Source organism: Oncorhynchus tshawytscha, linkage group LG04 (genome assembly GCF_018296145.1).
Source record: "Oncorhynchus tshawytscha isolate Ot180627B linkage group LG04, Otsh_v2.0, whole genome shotgun sequence".
Lineage (NCBI taxonomy): Eukaryota > Metazoa > Chordata > Actinopteri > Salmoniformes > Salmonidae > Oncorhynchus > Oncorhynchus tshawytscha.
Genome location: NC_056432.1, coordinates 17,468,909 through 17,490,909, shown reverse-complemented (window position 1 = coordinate 17,490,909; position 22,001 = coordinate 17,468,909). Strand labels below are relative to the sequence as shown.

Genomic DNA, 22,001 nt, shown 5'->3' with positions numbered 1-22,001 from the left:
GCTAACATGCAAGCAATCTTATCCTTAAGGTTCCTACACAGATTATTCATGTTAAATGGAAATGCATATTGATGTTTGATACATTAACAGACTGTTTTAAAAGCAGAGCTCTGTCCTGCATTGAACGTAAGCTTACTTACTGTACCTTGAACTTTGTCCTACTTCGGCATTCATGGGTGATCTCTGTTGAGTTATCCTCAGTGTGTGTACTTGCAAGCTACCTACCTAGCTCTTCAAGATGTCAACAGTCAACCTATGCTATTATTTCACAATCGACAAAAAAAAAGGGCTTCAGTTGTTTCTACAGTAACCAAAACATGTGGGGCAGCAGTCGAAGGCACTGCATCTTAACGCTAGAGGCGTCACTAGACCCTGGTTCGATGGCACCATACCAACACACCACCACATGCAACCAAGGTCTTTATCATGGAGGTAAGGCTCGCTCATAGAACACACTATGCTTTATGGCAGGTAAAATGTAGCCTAGTCCCACTGCCACCATATCTTTGTAGCCTAGATATTACACATAATTGCAATACGACTTTTGTAGACAATGTTATAGCTGATGTTGTGTCTGTTGTTGCTGGCACACAATGCTGCTTTGTGGTGTAGGTTTTACTGCCCCGTATGACAGGGTAGCCCACAGACCCACTGAAGGTGGAGAGGGCTTTAGCAGACCTGGGTGACACCCTGGAGAAGCTGGAGAACATGTTCCTCAAGAGGCAGCCCTTCCTCTGTGGAGATGACACCAGCCTGGCTAACTTGCTGGCCGTGTGTGAACTCATGCAGGTGTGTGAAAACATGCAGGTGAGGAGCAGTGGACCAACTTCTCCAGCCGAGTTCAATCACTGGGTGAAGCATACATTTCTGCTGAAAATATGGTCCTACAACACAGTCAAGGAACATTGTCTGTTTAACCACATACTACAGTATATTTAGATTTATGGATTGTCTGATTGCTACCCATTTACAGAATCACGTGTGTCAGCCTAAATAAATTGACTGCTTGCTCTCAGCCCCTAGGTGGCGTTAGACATCCTGAAGGATCGGCCCAAGCTGTTGAGCTGGAAGAGTCGGGTCCAGTGGGGGAAACTTGACGAGGCACACACAGTGCTGTACCGTCTCTGGGACAGGTCCAATGCCAAACTGAGATAATCTGAATATAGTTTGATATAAAAGCTTGCACAATGATTAACAGCAACACTACTCACAGATTAATGCACTGATTATGCTTGTGCTGTCCTTGTTGACCTAGAGATTGATGTTCTGTTTAAAGGCTCTATGGGTGGGTGATCAGAGTGCCTTACATGAGCCACTGTCTGATATGATGCAAAATTAGTAGCTAGATGGTTCAGGTTAATGAACAAGAACCTTGACCTGGGGTGAAAATGTTCAATAAAGTAAGATTTTTTTAATGATATACAAATCAAGAATTATGGGATGCACAACAATAAAAACCCAGTGGAAAATAACATTTTTGTACAAAAACAATTTACAAAACAGGAGGCAATTTCCAGTAGACATAGCTCCACATTGTTGCACTGATCTATGAATGCTTCCATACATTACACATTAGCTAGTATAAGGCATAGCAGGCCAATTTTCAACTAACCTGTTCTTGGTGATACTTTCTTTGTTCTCGATATAGGAGAAAAGTACATCTTATAAAATGTCCAGTTGTAGGTGGTTCTCCCCTAAAAAAATGAATATTCAAACAGATATTAAATCCACGTTTTGTATGGAGTGAGAAATGCAAATGCCTCTTGCATGTCTGCAGATATTTGTTTTGGTCCCACTGTGTGACGCTTCGTCGTCTACATGTGGCCGTGTCACATCGAAACATCTAGTTCCTGCAAAGCTCTTGGGGAAACACAAGATGCAGATAAAATGGCGAGGGAACTCCTCACTCGGTGCAAACGTGGATTTAATATATTTTTGGAGAACCACCTGCAACTGGACATCGAGAAGATACTTTTCTCCAGAATTGAGAAAGACAAAAGTATCGCCAAGAACTGGTTAGTTGAAAATGTACCTGCTATGCTTTACACTAGCTAATGTATAACTGCTGTATGGAAGCATTCACAGATCACCACCGTAACAATGTGGAGCTAGCTCCGCATGTGCCCACGAGTTGGAACTCAACATGCAGTAATCAAGTAAATTCCAGTTGATTGCACTATCCTGAACAGGGACATGTGGGAATGATTACAGTGATCGGTGTTGAAATGCAATATACTGATTTCAAGTAGGCCTAATTGCCAGAAGAAAAACATCAGGGGAGTCTCCAATGGGGTGACAAGGGTGGAATGTGGCTCATGTTGCCTCTGTGGATGGGCCTGGTCACCTCTTTGTTGGCTGCTGCTCTTCCTTATCATCTCTTGACCTCTTTCCGGTTGAGGCCTAAAGTAATAAGAGACATACTTCAATTTTGTGAGCAACACCATACTCTGGACAATACTGACATATGGCAAACCCTCTCCTGCAGGGACCATCAGATAGTTCACTTTTTTTTTCTCTTCTTGCCCTGCACTTAAGTACCTTATTCAACTAAACACCAAGAACTTGCTTAGTTAATGCAGGCTAGAACAAAAATCTGGACTGTCTAGTGGTCCCCCAGGAGAGGGGTGGGAAAATAATGTAGTAGAATGACTGTTTCTCACTACTGTGGCATCTCCGGAGTCTGCTGTGGCATCGGCATCACCGGGGTCTGCTGTGGCATCGGCATCACCGGGGTCTGCTGTGGCATCGGCATCTCCGGGGTCTGCTGTGGCATCTCCGGGGTCTGCTGTGGCATCACCGGGGTCTGCTGTGGCATCACCGGGGTCTGCTGTGGCATCACCGGGGTCTGCTGTGGCATCACCGGGGTCTGCTGTGGCATCGGCATCTCCGGGGTCTGCTGTGGCATCGGCATCTCCGGGGTCCTTGGGGTACATGATGCCTTCAGCGGTCTCCTTCATTGCCTCATCCTGAGATGGAGATTGATGGGATCAGAGATTACTCGCCATTGCCACTTACAACACTGCCTAGCCCAAAATACCCATTATGCAGTAAACATACCCGCATTGATGGCACTGGGGCCAGGCAATGAGACAGCAATAAACCTTACCATCAGCCAGGGATGCTGTAATGCCTCCTCAATGGTGAGGCGGGCATTGGGGTCCACTCGAAGCAGTTTCTTCACAACATCTTTGGCTAGACATGATTGGATAAGTAAAAGTAGTAATCGGACAACATTGAATTATCAATACGACTGTAGTAAAGTAGCAAAAGTTGTTTACAAACCCAAGACAGGTGGAATCCATTTCAAATGCATGTTCTCTAGCACACGTATGACAGAGCCAAACATGCATGCAGTACATTTTTAGGTCATTTTGAGGATTTACATTAGTCCCTTACCATCATCGGAGATGCCGTCCCATTTTGATGGAATAAATGTATATATTCCCTGGGTGATCTGATCACTGACTGACAAACCAATTCGTGCATTCGGGTAGAATGGGGGATAGCCTGCCAAACTGAGGGGGAGAGAAGTAAACATCACATATAAAAGTATTAACACTTAAGTGAATCTGTGAACAGGAAAACTGTATGTGCTGTTGAAAAGTAATCTTGGCCCAAGTTATTTGCAAATTGATTGAAATAGTTAGTACACTGATAAGCCTGGAAACATTTAAAGTTGCAACAAAACTATTGGGACAATGGCACTTTTTTTGGTCCAATATTCCTAGCACGCAATGATTACATCAAGCTTGTGACTCTACAAACCTGTTGGATGCAGTTGCGGTTTGCGATTCAGATTATTTTGTGCCTAATAGAAATGAATGGTAAATATTGTAGTGTGTCATTTTGGAGTCACTATGGTAAATAGAATGTTTCTAAACACTACATGAATGTGGATACTACCATGATTAAGGATATACCTGAATTCCATAATCATGGTAGCATCCACATTAATGTAGTAGTGTTTAGAAACATTTTCTTATTTACAATAAAAGTGACTCAAATGACACACTACATTACTTACTATTAATTTATATTGGGCACAAAATAATATGAAACACAACCAAAACAAACAGCAAATGCATCCAACAAGTTTGTGGAGTCACAAGCTTGATGTAATCATTGTGTGCTAGGAGTATTGGACCAAATAATTAACCTTTGACAATTTTAATATACATAAGTGAGTTTGTCCCAATACTTTGGTCCCCTAAAATGGGAGGACTGTGTACATAGTGTTATAATTTCTAAACTGTTCACCCGATATGGATGAAAATACCCTAAAATTAAAGCTGACAGTCCTGTATATCTACTACAGTCAGAGAAAGCAGCACTTATGTCTGTGATCCTGGCATCAGGAACATGGATCCCTACCACACAAACAGGACGACCCCTAAACTCCAGGCGTCTACAGCCCTGCTGTAGCCCACAGTGACTGCGTCTGTAAACACCTCTGGTGCCAGGTATGTGGGTGTTCCACAAAGGGTCCTCATCAGGGCAGACTCCTCCAGTATCTTGGACTGATTAAAGTCTGTGATCTGTCACAGAGAGAGAGGCCTGTAACTCTTCACTTCAGTGAGGCTATTCAACCAAGCTTTTAGTTTTTTTTCCCCTTCTCCAGATATAGTGTGTCTAGAGGTCCACTTCAGGAGGACAATGAATAAGTGGATAACTTTATCTACCCTCACATACTCTTGATCTACCATGATCATTCACTGTGGAAGAAAGACCCACATTGGGATTTGAGAAACCTTACCTTGATGATGCAAACATCGTCGTGAGACGAAAGCAGCACATTTTCAGGTTTGAGGTCTCTGTGGATGATGCCATTGTTGTGAAGGTACTAGTGGAAGGAATGCGAGATAAACCAGCATAAGGAAGCATTTGAATATCTACTCAAGCGACAGTATCTCCAGTATGAAACAAGATGTGTAAAGGTATGGCGTATTTTGACATTTCAACATCACACCAGAATATATTTAATAAATCCTACCATGAATTTGCCTGGCTACCCAAACTCATTGCTCCGGCCAATTGCCACACCCACAAGCGTTTGTTTCTTCTCCTCAATGAGTCTGGATTTGAATCCCTCCCTGACCCTTCTAGAACACGAACACATTCAGACCGTCTGACTGGTCCTAGAAATCCAGAGCCAGAACAAGTGGGTAGTGCCGTTTAATATGAGTCTTTGGCTTTGATACTCTGGTTAGAGACGATCCAATTGCTTATGACTTTATTTTGTACAACACCCATAGTCACCACAACCGACCTCAATGATGGCAGATTCAGACTGAAGTATGTAGAAATTGATAAAGCAGCGGAAGCATTCAGTGTGAGTCGTCAGGCAAACCATAAATATCACTATTCTCAACATTCTGAAGGAAAAAAAAGAGAAATACATCAATCCACCCACCTCTACTGCTTTCAACATCTGGTAAAAATATAGCTTGGCAATCGGCTCCTTGATCTGTTGCTTGCTTTTGACCCGGTCGTAGAGTTCTCCACCCTCCATGCTGAAACACACACATGCTATCAGTTGAAACAGAAAACAAAGGGGAAGGGAAATACTATGCTTGTGACAATTATAATTTCTGTAGCCACCCGAAGAAGTATTACACGCAACGAAAATTATAATGGTTTCTCATTGATAAAAAAAAAAAAAAAAAGTGGCTGCTTGAATGAAAAACTAAACTCACAGCTCTAAAACAATGTAGTATGAGTCATCTGTTTGGAAGAAGTCTTTTGTTTTGATCAGACAAGGCTGGAAAAGACAGGAGGCAAAGGTTACACAGAAAATTAGCAGGCAAATACTTGAGGACATTTTGATACAAAGTGGTAGAAAAGTGTGATGTCTGTGGCTTTGTCCAGTAGAAAACATGCATTGAAAATGACTACTTCTATGGCATTTGATTACCCCAGGGAAAGAAAACATTGGACATGAAGAGCCATTTCTTTACTAGGCTCCTTGGCAGTTATTACATCATAATAAGTTCTAGATATAATACTTACATGGTCAATCTTTTGAAGAATCTGGATCTCTCGTTCTGCACTTCGCGTGGCAGTCTATAATTGAACAAAGATGAGTGTTATATTGCAGTAGTTAGTATTCATAAACTAGAAGAGGAGGAAAATGGTGATAAGACTTACGCCAACAGATGCCGGGAAATCTTTCTTGTTGATAGTCTTCAAGGCCACCTTTTTGCAAGTGGCCCTCTCAAAAGCCAGCTTCACTTCCCCACACACACCACTGGTATAACAAATCATATTAGAATGTTATTCTGTAATTCAAAACAAAACCATGAGTAACAAGATTTAGTAAAATACACAAGTTAAAATTAATAAAATTCTCACTTACACTCCAATCTTTTTGGTGATCATGTATTTCTCGCTTAACTCTTTGGGTAGGTTGGACTGCTCATCCACCATGAGATCAATGAACACAAACACTATTGAAGGGAGAAAAATCAGTTGAATTGATTATTAATGCAAAGACTAAGGCCGACATCACCATTAAGGGAATGATGCAGCATACTTAACGTTTAGAGATACATGGATATAGTGTCATGATGGATAGGGCCTCCTTGCTGCTATTTAAGTATCAGTGACCTAAACAGAAATGTATTGAAATAAACCCCTGAAAAAAGGTACCTTTGTGGCGTTCTTCAGCAAGGGACAACACTGCATTGTTCGCTAGTGGCAACATTTTTCCTTTTCCAATCACTTTACCGTCAACAAACGTGCCATTGTTACTGTTGTCAAAGACATAGACAATGTTCTTCTCCTGCAAGGTAAAGACCTGACCGTCATTACAGAGCACACTGATTAACAAAACAATGTTCTCCCTTAAATAAAATACATAGAGAGTGGTGAAAAGTTGAATCGACCTACTCGGAATATCCTAAAATGTTTATTGCTGTATGCAGCAAATCTGGATGATTTCCTCAGTATGGGGACATCAAAGGAATAGTTGCATTTAGTGTGCCGGCCAAACCAAGCGTCGTCCTCAACACAGTCTGGAGAAAAAAGAAAAACTAAACCTATCATTTCATACACAGATGCTAGTGGAAAAATACAAAAAAAAATCTCACTTTCAGCAGGACACATTATTGCGCAATGTGTAAATGAACGGAAATGCTACTGAATCTGGAAGACCACTTGAAGAACATTGTGATTACGGATTATGGTTTTATGATTTGAAATGGTCACACACTTATTGATCATGGCCGATTTCCCAATAGAACTTAGCCTTACAGGTGTTTTAACAATACATCTTTCCTACAAATGGCCGAAAATGTAACATGAGTTTCCCAAAACGCCACACAGAGAAAACGGTTACTTAGTGCGTTGTTTTCTCAGTAGGTGGTAATATCTCCTAGAAAGATATTAACACCTACTGCTGCTAATACTGAAGTGGCTTACTCTAATGCTTACCGAATAAAAATGCACAAAATCCCCGATTTGGGACATCATTGTGCACATGTTAGGCTACACATCATGAAATATATTGAGAAATTACAGACGGTAGCCTACAAGTAGCAAAATAGAACTCATACAACACTCCTTCCGTGGCCTCCAACTGCTCTTAAACGCTAGTAAAACCTAATGCATGCTTTTCAACCGTTCGCTGCCAGCATCCGCACGCCTGACCAGCATCACCACCCTGGATGGTTCCGACCTTGAATATGTGGACATCTATAAGTACCTAGGTGTCTGGCTAGACTGTAAACTCTCCTTCCAGACTCATATCAAACATCTCCAATCGAAAATCAAATCAAGAATCGGCTTTCTATTCCGCAACAAAGCCTCCTTCACTCACGCCGCCAAACTTACTCTAGTAAAACTGACTATCCTACCGATCCTCGACTTCGGCGATGTCATCTACAAAATTGCTTCCAACACTCTACTCAGCAAACTGGATGCAGTCTATCACAGTGCCATCCGTTTTGTTACTAAAAGCACCTTATACCACCCACCACTGCGACCTGTATGCTCTAGTCGGCTGGCCCTCGCTACATATTTGTCGCCAGACCCACTGGCTCCAGGTCATCTACAAGTCCATGCTAGGTAAAGCTCCGCCTTATCTCAGTTCACTGGTCACGATGGCAACACCCACCCGTAGCACACGCTCCAGCAGGTGTATCTCACTGATCATCCCTAAAGCCAACACCTCATTTGGCCGCCTTTCGTTCCAGTTCTCTGCTGCCTGTGACTGGAACGAATTGCAAAAATCGCTGAAGTTGGAGACTTTTATCTTCCTCACCAACTTCAAACATCTGCTATCTGAGCAGCTAACCGATCGCTGCAGCTGTACATAGTCTATCGGTAAATAACCCACCCAATTATACCTACCTCACCCCCATACTGTTTTTATTTATTTACTTTTCTGCTCTTTTGCACACCAATATGTCTACCTGTACATGACCATCTGATCATTTATCACTCCAGTGTTAATCTGCAAAATTGTAATTATTCGCCTACCTCCTTATGCCTTTTGCACACAATGTATATAGACCCTCTTTTTTTTCTACTGTGTTATTGACTTGTTAATTGTTTACTCCATGTGTAACTCTGTTGTCTGTTCACACTGCTATGCTTTATCTTGGCCAGGTCGCAGTTGCAAATGAGAACTTGTTCTCAACTAGCCTAGCTGGTTAAATAAAGGTGAAATAAAAATAAAAAATAAAATAAAAAATAAATTGAACATGAAATGCAATTTAATATGATTGAAATGGGCCTATAGCCTATGGTTTATATTTTTATTCTATCTTTAGCAGAGATCTTGTGTATAAAGTGATGCGTGAGGGCAAAAAAAGCATTAATGACACACCTAGCAGTTCTACAAGTGGTCTGAGGCAGGCATTAGATTACAAGCGCTTTCAAGTGCAACGTTAATAATGATGTTTTGGGAAACAGCTCAGAGATTTAATGATGCTCCTACGAAGGTTCTAACAGTGAACTTAGCCTTAAGATGTTTTTGAGAAACCGGGCCCTGGTCACACTCCACCACATGGGCTCAAACAGACCTCAAAATCATGTTCCCGCACTATTGTGGAAAACGTGTTCAGTACAAACTGCAGCAAAACATTTAAAACAACTAAACTGCCTTGCCTAAAGGCATCCTAACCACCCAGGTAACAGGTGCACGTCATGTGGTTGTTGAACTCACTGTGGGCTCTGAAGCCTCTCTGCATAGGCAGCAGGAGGCCCCAGGGCTGTGGCTCATGCTCCTCTGGTATGGAGCCCAGGTCCCTAACGGGGATGGTGTCCACTGAACTGACTGTGCCAGACCCAGAGGATGACTGGCTGGCAGAGCCTGGAGCAGAGGAGGAGCTGGAGCCACTCTGGGACTGGGTCGGAGGCTGCGACTGGGTCTGGCTGCAAGCGTCTGGCTGTGACTGGGTCTGGCTGCAAGCGTCTGGCTTCTCTTGGGACATGGTCAATATTTCTCCTCTGTCGTGGTCTATTAAAGTAAATAATAAAACACAACACTCAGGTGATCGACACATCTTTCACATTTCCAAACAATGTGCCCCACATGTACATAGTCCATCGGTAAATAGCCCACCCAATTTACCTACCTCATCCCCATACTGTTTTTATTTATTTACTTTTCTGCTCTTTTGCACACCAGTATCTCCACCTGCACATGACCATCTGATCATTTATCACTCGTGTTAATCTGCAAAATTTTAATTATTTGCCTACCTCCTCATGCCTTTTGCACACAATGTATATAGACTCTTTTTTTTCTACTGTGTTATTGACTTGTTTATTGTTTACTCCATGTGTAACTCTTGTGTTGTTGTCTGTTCACACTGCTATGCTTTATCTTGGCCAGGTCGCAGTTGTAAATGAGAACTTGTTCTCAACTAGCCTACCAGGTTAAATAAAGGTGAAATAAAATTTAAAAAAATCCGTAAACTTAACAAAGTCCTTATAACTTGCATGTGAGAATACAAGGCCTACATAGGGCGCCGTGCAGTATGAATATGAATGCATGACAATGATATGAACGAATGATTATGAATTCACAATGTGCGGTATCTGGAAAATCCATGATCTTGGCAACTCCATAAGTTAAGTGGAATTCATTCACCATGCTCCATCTCTATACAAATAAGTCTCTTATTTATAACTTCTTGCTAACAGTACGTAGTATTATCTGGTAACCGGCCCTCGCTATCCTCGCCAAACATGGATAGCTAGCGCAAAACTAAATTAGATTTCACAGGTGTGCCAATTTCCGCAGCTAGCACGTCAACGAAATGAAGTGGTTGTTTGGTAGCCGAAGAAATGTGACGGCTCGCTAGCTATAGTGTGTGCAACTGAACTATACTTTAAACATGATATTGATAAGAATTACCATTTAAATACACTTACCGGGATTACGAATTAATCGCGGCACGTGTAAATTTGCCGGGGAAATTGGAGCTCTAGAGACTCATGGGAAATGTTTTGTTTGTTTTTCATTTTACGTCACATGAATTTTAACAAGTGAGAAGTTTAGGATTTTCCACGTGATTTTCCACGTTTGCTGCATGGATATACACATCTGATGTGGACCATGTCATTTTGATCAATTACCATTCTTAGGACAAGTCATTTTTTTCTACCTCGAGTTATTAGCAAGTAGCTACATTATTTCGGGAGTTAATAATCAAATGGACCGTGTCACACTTCTGTTTTTCGCAACCTAGCTAACGCTAGCTTTCTGTTCTAGCTAGCTACCATTCCATCGCCGATTGACTGGTTAACCATCAACATGGCAAAGCATAAAACATCTGCAAAATCTCTTATAATTGAAGATGGTAAGTTGTTAATTCCATAACAAATCCAGTATAGATACTAAGCTAGCTATAGTAGCTAGTTGATCAGTGACCAGATGACATAGGTTACTTAATATTCACATCATTGTATGAGACAACACACATCCCATCTATCTAAGGCAGGGGCACATCTATTCAACGCCATCGAAGAGTGATCAGTGTGTGTTATTAGTGTTAGGTTTAAAGTCTCTGCTGTTTGGCCTAGGTGGTTGTTTGAAATCATGCTGCTGGCATGGTGTTGGATGGCCAGTAGGGGGCATGCTTCCCCCTGGTAAAAGTACTCTGGCACGGTGCTGTCATTTAGTGAGACATTCTGGACTCACAGGTCATTACAAATCACATGGAGTAGGGGCATTGGCCCCCACACATCCACAACATTGTCCAACTCTTGTATTTCTCCAATAATGACAACTAGACAGTTTGAAAATGACCATCATCCAAATATGTACCAATATGTCTTATTTCATAGATGAAGTCCGAGAAGATGGTGATGATATGAATCCCTTTTCCTTCAAAGAGTTAATCCGCAGTAAAAACCAAGGGGATTCAGATGCAAAGAAGTACCCAATGCGAAAGGTGCTGATAATTTTAAATGAACCAGTGTTACATTCAATCCCAGAGATGAACTGTTACAAAGCATATGCACGTAATTTGGTGTTTAATCATTGGAGGTGTTCATTCATTGGAAAAATGTCACAGCATAATATTAAAAGTCTGAAAAGATGGTCAGACTGTTCAGATTATTACTTTTGATGTAATTGTTATGTGAAAGTGACCTACATTCTTACTGTTGCATTTTGTGTTATAGGAGGCATATGGGAGCACATTCTTGGGGGAATATACTATCCCGGGCCCTAAGAGCTTTGATCAAGACTTCCAGGGTCACTTTTACATAGACCCCGCACCGTTTCCTCAGTCTCTGGACAATGAGACAAAGGAGTGGGCTGGGAGTTACCAGCCATCAGCCATTGAGGAGGCGCATGAATTTAGACTGTGTGGCACTGCAGCAGCAGACAGCAGCACATACTCTTCCCTGTGCACCGAGGAAGAAGAGGATACTTCCTTATCTGTATGGCAGGTGGATGAAGAACTTTCACCAAAGGCCCCCCAGTACAGGAGTGCACCAGTGAACTATGAGGGAGATGACGAAACATCCATGGCAGAGCTCTCCTACAAGACCAAGAAGAGTAGTACAGAGAATGGCCATAGGGATCAACAAAAGGTTATTTTTGTATCTCTTTGCTTACAGATGCACTTCCCTTCAAACTAGATGTCATAGGGGTATCAATTAGTTAGTCAGCTAAGTTGCCGAAATTTTCTAAAATAACTTTAAACATTTTTTGGAACATAAGCTTGAAATGGGCATGGTCTAATTGACTCAAACAAAATCACAAATGCAAGTTTAGGTTTTTTAATTAAGCAGAAAATCTGTTATTTTATCAAATCAACATTTATTTGTCACATGTGCCAAATAAAACAGGTGTAGTTACAGTGAAATGCAAATGCTAACTTACGAGCCCTTAACCAATAATTAAAGAGCAGCAGTAAAATAACAATAGCGAAGCTATATACAAGGGGTAGTGGTACAGAGTCAATGTGCAGGGGGCACAGGTTAGTCGAGGTAATTGAGGTAATATGTACAGTCGTGACCAAAAGTTGAGATAGACACAAATATTAATTTCCACAAAGTTTGCTGCTTCAGTGTCTTTAGATATTTTTGTCAGATGTTAATATGGAATACTGAAGTATAATTACAAGCATTTCATAAGTGTCAGGCTTTTATTGACAATTAGATGAAGTTGATGCAAGGAGTCAATATTTGCAGTGTTGACCCTTCTTTTTCAAGACCTCTGAAATCTGCCCTGGCATGCTGTCAAATAACTTCTGGGCCACATCCTGACTGATGGCAGCCCATTCTGGCATAATCAATGCTTGGAGTTTGTCAGAATTTGTGGGGTTTTGTTTGTCCACCCGCCTCTTGAGGATTGACCACAAGTTCTCAATGGGATTAAGATCTGGGGAGTTTCCTGGCCATGGACCCAAAATATTGATGTTTTGTTCCCCGAGCCACTTCGTTATCACTTTTGCCTTATGGCAAGGGGCTCCATCATGCTGGAAAAGGCATTGTTCGTCACCAAACTGTTCCTGGATGGTTGAGAGAAGTTGCTCTCGGAGGATGTGTTGGTACCATTCCTTATTCATGGCTGTGTTCTTAGGCAAAATTGTGAGTGAGCCCATTCCCTTGGCTGAGAAGCAACCCGGCACATGAATTCTCTCAGGATGCTTTACTGTTGGCATGACACAGGACTGATGGTAGCGCTCATCTTGTCTTTTCCGGAAGCCCCAAACAATAGGATAGGGGATTCATCAGAGAAAATTACTTTATCCCAGTCCTCAGCAGTCCAATCCCTGTACCTTTTGCAGAATATCAGTCTGTCCCTGATGTTTTTCCTGGAGAGAAGTGGCTTCTTTGCTGCCCTTCTTGACACCAGGCCATCCTTCAAAAGTCTTCGCCTCACTGTGTGTGCAGATGCACTCACACCTGCCTGCTGCCATTCCTGAGCAAGCTCTGTACTGGTGGTGCCCCGATCCCGCAGCTGAATCAACTTTAGGAGACTGTCCTGGTGCTTGCTGGACTTTCTTGGGTGCCCTGAAGCCTTCTTCAAAACAATTGAACCGCTTTACTTGAAGTTCTTGATGATCTGATAAATGGTTGATTTAGGTGCAATCTTACCCACAGCAATATCCTTGCCTGTGAAGCCGTTTTTGTGCAAAGCAATGATGACGGCACGTGTTTCCTTGCAGGTAACCATGGTTGACAGAGGAAGAACAATGATTCCAAGCACCACCTTCCTTTTGAAGCTTCCAGTCTGTTATTCGAACTCAATCAGCATGACAGAGAAATCTCCAGCCTTGTCCTCGTCAACACTCACACCTGTGTTAACGAGAGAATCACTGACATGATGTCAGCTAGTCCTTTTGTGGCAGGGCTGTAATGCAATGGAAATGTTTTTTGGGGAGTTCAGTTCATTTGCATGGCAAAGAGGGACTTTGCAATTCATCTGATCACTCTTCATAACATTCTGGAGTATATGCAAATTGCCATCATACAAACTGAGGCAGCAGACTGAAAATTAATATTTGTGTCATTCTCAAAACTTTTGGCCACGACTGTACATGTAGGTAGAGTTATTAAAGTGGATCTGAGGCTGCTTATCAATGGTTGTTTTAGCAAAGTTAGCTGGCTAACTCACGGATCCTACTTTGTAGTATACCCCCCCATGTGATTGGCCACAAGTCCTTTATTTTGTATTTTCTGTTTCTCTTTTAAAGCTGAGGGAGGAAAATACACAGCTCAGGAATAACATTAAATATCTTGTGAAAAAGTCTGAGAAGGATGATCAAAGGTAGGTGGACAGAAGTGATATGGTCTGCTGAGAACAGACCTTCCTGGAGTGTGGGAGGGATTTGGGGGATGGTGTTAAAGCCCATATATTATATTATATTATGTTATGGCATGGGAGTAATGCTTTGAATATCACTCTTTAGATGTATATTTAAGATGTCAATTGTACACATGTTCATGCTATTTAATTCATGTTTAACCTATGCTCATCATCATGTCTCTGACCGACCCATAGAATTCGACACCTCACAGATGAGTTGCACAAGAGAAGAGTGCAGGGGGAGAGGGAGGCTCAGGCTTTAGAGACCATGGTCCACTCCGTAGAGCAGAACCTGCAGTTAATGACCGTATGCACCTGTCCCTCTTTCTCCTACTTCATCAGTTTATCAAGGATTTAAGAATATGTTTTCGTTCACTGATCATCTAGAAGATGTGAAATACTGTGCATTCGGAAAGTATTCAGACCCCTTGACTTTTCCCACATTTTGTTATGTTACAGCCTTATTCTAAAATGGATTAAATTGTTTTTTCCTCCTCAATCTACAGACAATTCCCTATACTGACAGTCATTTTTTCAAATGTATTAAAAATAAAAACTTATCACATTTACATAAGTATTCAGACCCTTTACTCAGTACTTTGTTGAAGCACCGTTGGCAGTGATTACAGCCTCTAGTCTTCTTGGGTATGACGCTACAAGCTTGACACACCTGTATTTTGGGAGTTTCTCCCATTCTTCTCTGCAGATCCTCTCAAGCTCTGTCAGATTGGATGGGGAGCGTCGATGCATTGCTATTATCAGGTCTTTCCAGAGATGTTCGATCGGGTTCAAATCCGGGCTCTGGCTGGGCCACTCCAAGACATTCAGAGACTTGTCCTGAAGCCACTCCTGCGTTGTCTTGTCCTTGTGTTTAGGGTTGTTGTCCTGTGGCAAGGTTAACCTTCACCCCAGTCTGAGGTCCTGAGTGCTCTGGAGCAGGTTTTCATCAAAGATCTCTCTGTACTTTGTTCAGTTCATCTTTCACTTGATCCTGACTAGTCTCCCAGTCCCTGCTGCTGAAAAACATCCCCAGAGCATGATGCTGCCACCACCATGCTTCACCGTAGGGATGGTGCCAGATTTCCAGGCGTGATGCTTGGCATTCAGGGAAAAGAGTTTAATCTTGGTTTCATCAGACCAGATAATCTTGTTTCTCATAGTCTGAGAGTCTTTAGGTGCCTTTTGGCAAACTCCAAGCGGGCTGTCATGTGCCTTTTTAATGAGGAGTGGCTTCCGTCTGATTGGTAGAGATGGTTGTCCTAGAAGGTTCTCCCATCTCCACACAGGAACTGGGCTGGCTGCCATGTTTTTTATTGAGGAGTGGCTTCTGTCTGGCCACTCTACCATAAAGGCCTGATTGGTGGAGTGCTGCAGAGATGGTTGTCCTTCTGGAACGTTCTCCCATCTCCACAGAGGAACTCTGGAGCTCTGTCAGAGTGACCATTGGGTTCTTGGTCACCTCCCTGACCAAGGCCATTCTCCCCCGATTGCTCAGTTTGGCCAAGTGGCCAGCTCTAGGAATAATATTGGTGGTCCCAAACTTCTTCCATTTAAGAATGATGGCCACTGTGTTCTTGGGGACCTTCAATGCTGCAGACATTTTTTGGTACTCTTCCCCAGATCTGTGCCTAGACACAATCCTGTCTCGGAGCTCTACGGTCAATTCCTTCAATCTCATGGTTTGTTTTTGCTCTGACATGCTCTGTCAACTGTGGGACCTTCTATAGACCGGTGTGAGCCTTTTCAAATCATGTCCAATCCATTTAATTTGATAGCAAAGGGTCTCATAGCAAAGGTTCTGAATACTTATGTACAGTTGAAGTCGGAGGTTTACATACACCTTAGCCAAATGTGTTTAAACTCAGTTTTTCACAATTCCTGACATTTAATCCTAGTAAAAATGCCATGTCTTCGGTCAGTTAGGATCACCACTTATTTTAAGAATGTGAAATGTCAGAATAATAGTAGAGAATGATTTATTGCAGCTTTTTTCTTTTATCGCATTCCCAGTGGGTCAGAAGTTTACATACACTCAATTAGTATTTGGTAGCATTGCCTTTAAATTGTTTAACTTGGGTCAAACATTTCAGGTAGCTTTCCACACGCTTCCCACAATAAATTGGGTGCATTTTGGCCCATTCCTCCTGACAGAGCTGGTGTAACTGAGTCAGGTTTGTAGGCCTCCTTGCTCGCACACGCCTTTTCAGTTCTGCCCACACATTTTCTATAGGACTGAGGTCAGGGCTTTGTGATGGCCACTCCAATACCTTGACTTTGTTGTCCTTAAGCCATTTTGCCACAACTTTGGAAGTATGCTTGGGGTCATTGTCCATTTGGAAGACTCATTTGCGACCAAGCTTTAACTTCATGACGGATGTCTTGAGATGTTGCTTCAATATATCCACGTAATTTTCCGACCTCATGATGGCATCTATTTTGTGAAGTGCACCAGTCCCTCCTGCAGCAAAGCACCCCCACAACATGATGCTGTCACCCCCGTGCTTCACGGTTGGGATGGTGTTCTTCGGCTTGCAAGCATCCCCCTTTTTCCTTCAAACATAACGATGGTCATTATGGTCAAACAGTTCTATTTTTGTTTCATCAGACCAGAGGACATTTCTCCAAAAAGTACGATTTTTGTCCCCATGTGCAGTTGCAAACCGTAGTCTGGCTTCTTTATGGCGGTTTTGGAGCAGTGGCTTCTTCCTTGCTGAGCGGCCTTTCAGGTTATGTCGATACAGGACTCATTTTACTGTGGATGTAGATACTTTTGTACCTGTTTCCTCCATCTTCACAAGGTCCTTTGCTGCTGTTCTGGGATTGATTTGCAATTTTCGCACCAAAGTACGTTCATCTCTAGGAGACAGAATGTGTTTCCTTCCTGAGCGGTTTGACGGCTGCGTGGTCCCATGGTGTTTATACTTGCGTACTATCGTTTGTACAGAAGAACGTGGTACCTTCAGGCGTTTGGAAATTGCTCCCAAGGATGAACCAGACTTGTGGACGTCTACAATATTTTTTCTGAGGTCTTGGCTGATTTCTTTTGATTTTCCCATGGTGTCAAGCAAAGAGGCACTGCGTTTGAAGGTAGGCCTTGAAATACATCCACAGGTACACCTCCAATTGACTCAAATTATGTCAATTAGCATTTCAGAAGCTTCTAAAGCCATGCCATCATTTTCTGGAATTTCCCAAGCTGTTTAAAGGCACAGTCAACTTAGTGTATGTAAACTTCTGACCCACTGGAGTTGTGATACAGGGAATTAAGTGAAATAATCTGTCTGTAAACAATTGTTGGAAAAATTACTTGCGTCATGCACAAAGTAGATGTCCTAACTGATTTGCAAAAACTATAGTTTGTTAACAAGAAATCTGTGGATTGGTTGAAAAACGAGTGTTAATGACTCCAACCTAAGTGTATGTAAACTTCTGACAACTGTAAATAAGGTTTGTTTTTGACTTAATAAATTAGCTAAAAATTCTAAAAACCTGTTTCACTTGGTCATTATGGGGTATTGTGTGTGTGTGTGTGTGTGTAGATCGATGAAATACATTAATTTAATCAATTTTAGAATAAGGCCATAACAACATGTGGAAAAAGTCAAGTGGTCTGAATACTTTCTCAATGCAATGAATAGCTCACTAAGATTACAAGGAAATGTCATAATTAGTTACTAAACAGAAGTGTGTTGATATGAAGTCTTATTCATTACTTGGACCTTTTCTTCTTGACAGAAACGAGCAGTGAAGGCTGAAAACATTGTATCAAAACTCAAACAGGAGCTTCATCAATTACAGGTTTGACTCTTACTGGTGTTACTGCATGATTAGCTCCATTGACATATGTTTGCAAAGTGTTTCCCCTATATTAATTTAGCAGAGGTGGCCAACGCAGCAAAAAAAATGGTATTTAAAAAAATCTATATATACTGTATATACTACTGTTCAAAAGTTTGGGGTCACTTAGAAATGTCCTTTCTAAGTGCAGCTCAATAGGGTTGAGATCAGGTGACTATGCTGGCCACTCCATTATAGACAGAACACCAGCTGAATGCTTCTTCCCTAAATATTTGTTGCATAGTTTGGAGCTGTACTTTGGGTCATTGTCCTGTTGTAGTTGGAAATTGGCTCCAATTAAGCGCCGTCCACAGGGTATTGCATGGTGTTGCAAAATGGAGGGATTGCCTTCCTTCTTCAAGATCCTTTTTACCTTGTACAAATCTCCCACTTTACCACCACAAAAGCACCCCCAGACGGTCACATTGCCTCCCATGCTTGACAGAAGGCGTCAAGCACTCCTGCATCTTTTCATTTTTTTCTGCATCTCACAAATGTTCTTCTTTGTGATCCGAACACCTCAAACTTTGTCTATCCATAAAACTTATTTTCCAGTCTTCCTCTGTCCAGTGTCTGTGTTCTTTTGCCCATCTTAATCTTTTCTTTTTGTTGGCCAGTCTGAGATATGGCATTTTCTTTGCAACTCTGCGTAGAAGGCCATTGAGACTGGTGTTTTGCGGGTACTATTTAAAGAAGCTGCCAGTTGAGGACTTGTGAGGCATCTGTTTCTCAAACTAGACACACTAATATACTTGTCCTCTTGCTCAGGTGTGCACCGGGGCTCCCACTCCTCTTTCTACACTGGTTAGGGACAGTTTGCTCTGTTCTGTGAAGGGAGTAGTACAGAGTATTGTATGAGATCTTCAGTTTCTTGGCAATTTCTCACATGGAATAGCCTTCATTTCTCAGAACAAGAATAGACTGACGAGTTTCAGAAGAAATTCTTTGTTTCTGGCCATTTTGACCCTGTAATCGAACCTACAAATGCTGATGCTCCAGATACTCAACTAGTCTAAAGAAGGCCATTCTTTAATCAGAACAACAGTTTTCACTTGTGCTAACATAATTGCAAAAGGGTTTTCTAATGATCAATTATCCTTTTTAAAATTATCAATTTGGATGAGCTAACACAACGTTCCATTGGAACACAGGAGTGATGGTTGCTGATTATGGGCCTGTGTACACCTATGTAGATATTACATAAAACAAATCTGCTATTTCCAGCTACAATAGTCATTTACAACATTAACAATGGCTACACTGTATTTCTGATCAATTTGATGTTATTTTAATGTACACCAAATTAGCTTGTCTTTCAAAAACAAGGACATTTCTAAGTGACCCTAAACTTTTGAACGATAGTGTACATGCATACATACTGAGTGTACGCAACATTAGGAACACCTGCTCTTTCCTTGGCATAGACTGACCAGGGGATAGATATGATCCCTTATTGATGTCACTTGTTAAATCACGTAAATTGGTGTAGATGAAGGGGAGGGGACAGATGAAGAAGGATTTTTAAGCTTGAGACAATTGAGACATGGATTGTGTATGTATGCCATGCAGCGGTTGAATGGGCAAGACAAAAGATTTAAGTGCCTTTTCAACGGGGTATGGTTGTAGGTACCATGCGTATGTAACAGTATAACTTTAGACCGTCCCCTCGCCCATACCCGGGCGCGAACCAGGGACCCTCTGCACACATCAACAACAGTCACCCTCGAAGCATCGTTACCCATCGCTCCACAAAAGCCGCGGCCCTTGCAGAGCAAGGGGAACTACTACTTCAAGGTCTCAGAGCAAGTGACGTCACCGATTGAAACGCTATTTAGCGCGCACCGCTAACTAAGCTAGCTGTTTCACATCCGTTACACGTACCGGTTTGAGTGTGTCAAGAACTGCAATGCTGCTGGGTTTTTCACACTAACATTTTGCCCTGTGTTTCAAGAATGGTACACAAAGGACATTCCGCCAACTTGATACAACTGTGGGAAGCATTGAAGTCAATGTGGGCCAGCATCCTTGTAGAGTCCATTCCCCACAATTTAAAGCTGTTCTGAGGGCAAAAGGGGGTGCAACTCCAAATTAGGAAAATGTTCCTAATGCTTTGTCCACTCAGTGTATGGATGTATGTGTGTGTATTATTTATTTTATTTTTTGCCCGAGACACGCTTTCAAATGGATAGTTGTTGGCTCTGACTGGAAGTGTATCTATGGAAACAGCTAGCATGACATTGTGCTAATGCTAGTAGCGCAACCCTTGCCACCACTGCTGAAAAAAATCCTAGAGGAAACACTGTTGCATGATGTGATACTCTTTATATTGCAGGGCCAAGTAGAGGGGTGCCGATATGAGAATGAGAGACTTCGAGCTAGAGAGACAGCTGCCTTAAATACAATGAAACACAACGCGCAAGTGGCCTCGGAGTACCTTAACAAAGCAGCACTCAATGCTGAGACTTCCATCAAGTAAGGTTTCTCTTCCATAGTGTCATCTACATACAGATGTGAATACACAGTTCCTCATATTGATTGTGTGGGTATTTGGTAAAATGCAACGTGCAAGTTCAGTTCATAGTGTTTTCTAACCATAATTAAACATTGTGGTATTTGCTCCAAGTTCTATGACCAGGCTTTCGGTTTGATTCTGTCCACAGGAAATTACTTACGGGAGCAGAAACTCTTTGTCTGGTATCTCAACTGCTGCAGTCCATTGACAACATATCTGAGATTCACAATGAAGGCTGATGGAGTTTAAGGAGGCTATAGAATTTAGATCTAGGACCATCCATCAAGAAACTGGAAAACAATTATGGCATGTCATTGTCACTCAACATTCCCAGATAATCTAAAGTTGTAGTGTGTGCACTGATTTGTGACAAAATAAGAGATATTGCTTTTTTAAAAACTTGTACTTCATAAAATGTTTAGTTTTGAACCACTTTAACAGGCCATTTGAAAACAATATGCTAACAGCTGTATTTAAAGCTGAGGCAAATATGACTGTGACTCAAAGTTGTTTGTGTATTATTTTGTGAGCATTGTTTACACATTTTACACTGCATATGTTCCACAATCTTTGCTTGAACGTAGTCCTACTATTCGTAGTAGGAATTATCAGGAGACTTCCTGTAGCTACCTGTCAGTTAATTGCTTGCTAAGTTTTCCAACTGCTGATACCACTACATTTTTTTACCAGAAATGGTATTGTATCCACATTTGCTAAAACTGTCAGTCTGGTTAGTAATGAGTGTCTTTGATAGTTGTTAATTGTACTGGTATTACAGTATTAAATAATACGTAAATACATTATTATACTAGGTCAAGTGGACATTTGGCATTCATTTCATTGGTATTCATGAATGTCATGTATACTGTATGTAGCATTTTTGGGGGTTCTGATTGGATAATAGTTATGATGATCCCACCAGCCACCACCGTGTACATAATCTCAATCCATAACCCCACTCCTTCTAGTCTAATGTGTATGTGTAGTTTAATGTGTGTATTGTGCTAAACGGGACTAATCTAGAAAATATACTTTGGTTTTAGCATTGACTCCCTGTCTAAATATATGTTTTTAAATGCTCTGGGTTTAGAAACGGTTAGCGCTATCCATAACCTTAAACCCTTTGCCTTAATCCTTACCATTAACAATTTTAGAGTTCATCCCAGGGGTTCCGGATAGCGAGTAACGTTGAAAAACTGAAGCTGCATGTAAAGCCTGTGACGTTTACTGTGGCGTTTGGGTTGCATGAATTTGAAGATTACAACGCTACATTTGATTGTTTTAATCAAGGAATTGAGTTGGAACATTCGATAATCTAAATTGTTTATGAATGCCACGATATTAAAAATAACCAACTTTGATTCCTTCAAAATTGCATGCTGG

At 41.6% G+C, this 22,001-nt stretch overlaps 2 protein-coding genes and 1 pseudogene across 5 annotated transcripts; 2 read left to right on the top strand and 1 right to left on the bottom strand.

Moving 5' to 3' along the window:
• The first annotated feature begins 238 nt into the window (after window positions 1-238).
• LOC112249458 lies at window positions 239-1,289 on the top strand (annotated as a pseudogene).
• Window positions 1,290-1,383: 94 nt separating this feature from the next.
• LOC112248230 (serine/threonine-protein kinase Chk2-like) lies at window positions 1,384-10,504 on the bottom strand. The gene is made up of 15 exons (XM_024417084.2): window positions 10,378-10,504; window positions 9,164-9,457; window positions 6,886-7,010; window positions 6,646-6,778; window positions 6,353-6,443; window positions 6,145-6,244; window positions 6,007-6,060; window positions 5,694-5,758; window positions 5,411-5,510; window positions 4,754-4,840; window positions 4,372-4,535; window positions 3,397-3,515; window positions 3,107-3,192; window positions 2,661-2,966; window positions 1,384-2,400 (listed from the first exon to the last, which is right to left on the bottom strand). The coding sequence occupies exons 2-15, from the start codon at window positions 9,429-9,431 to the stop codon at window positions 2,341-2,343; spliced, it is 1,758 nt and encodes a 585-aa protein (XP_024272852.2). The 5' UTR covers window positions 9,432-9,457; window positions 10,378-10,504; the 3' UTR covers window positions 1,384-2,340.
• Window positions 10,041-21,431, top strand: LOC112248231 (endosome-associated-trafficking regulator 1-like). Of its 4 annotated transcripts, XM_042320385.1 has the most exons (9): window positions 10,041-10,312; window positions 10,718-10,805; window positions 11,293-11,399; window positions 11,632-12,045; window positions 14,157-14,230; window positions 14,465-14,576; window positions 18,005-18,067; window positions 20,439-20,578; window positions 20,767-21,431. In XM_042320385.1, the coding sequence occupies exons 2-9, from the start codon at window positions 10,760-10,762 to the stop codon at window positions 20,855-20,857; spliced, it is 1,047 nt and encodes a 348-aa protein (XP_042176319.1). In that variant the 5' UTR covers window positions 10,041-10,312; window positions 10,718-10,759; the 3' UTR covers window positions 20,858-21,431. The 4 variants fall into 4 exon arrangements, with proteins under 4 accessions (XP_042176319.1, XP_024272853.1, XP_024272854.1 ...); XM_024417085.2 differs by lacking the exon at window positions 10,041-10,312 and having other exon boundaries at window positions 10,319-10,805; XM_024417086.2 differs by lacking the exons at window positions 10,041-10,312; window positions 11,293-11,399 and having other exon boundaries at window positions 10,319-10,805.
• Window positions 21,432-22,001: the final 570 nt, after the last annotated feature.

What these genes read in the sequence shown, in the direction of transcription:
- LOC112248230 (XM_024417084.2), bottom strand. Translation starts at nt 9,431, where the DNA reads ATGTCCCAAGAGAAGCCAGACGCTTGCAGCCAGACCCAGTCACAGCCA. An exon ending in AGATGTTGAAAGCAGTAGAG is followed by an intron (nt 4,841 to 5,410) that starts GTGGGTGGATTG and finishes TCCTTCCACTAG; the next exon opens with TACCTTCACAACAATGGCAT. An exon ending in ACGATGTTTGCATCATCAAG is followed by an intron (nt 4,536 to 4,753) that starts GTAAGGTTTCTC and finishes TCTCTGTGACAG; the next exon opens with ATCACAGACTTTAATCAGTC.
- LOC112248231 (XM_042320385.1), top strand. Translation starts at nt 10,760, where the DNA reads ATGGCAAAGCATAAAACATCTGCAAAATCTCTTATAATTGAAGATG. An exon ending in TCTGAGAAGGATGATCAAAG is followed by an intron (nt 14,231 to 14,464) that starts GTAGGTGGACAG and finishes ACCGACCCATAG; the next exon opens with AATTCGACACCTCACAGATG. An exon ending in AGAACCTGCAGTTAATGACC is followed by an intron (nt 14,577 to 18,004) that starts GTATGCACCTGT and finishes TCTTCTTGACAG; the next exon opens with AAACGAGCAGTGAAGGCTGA.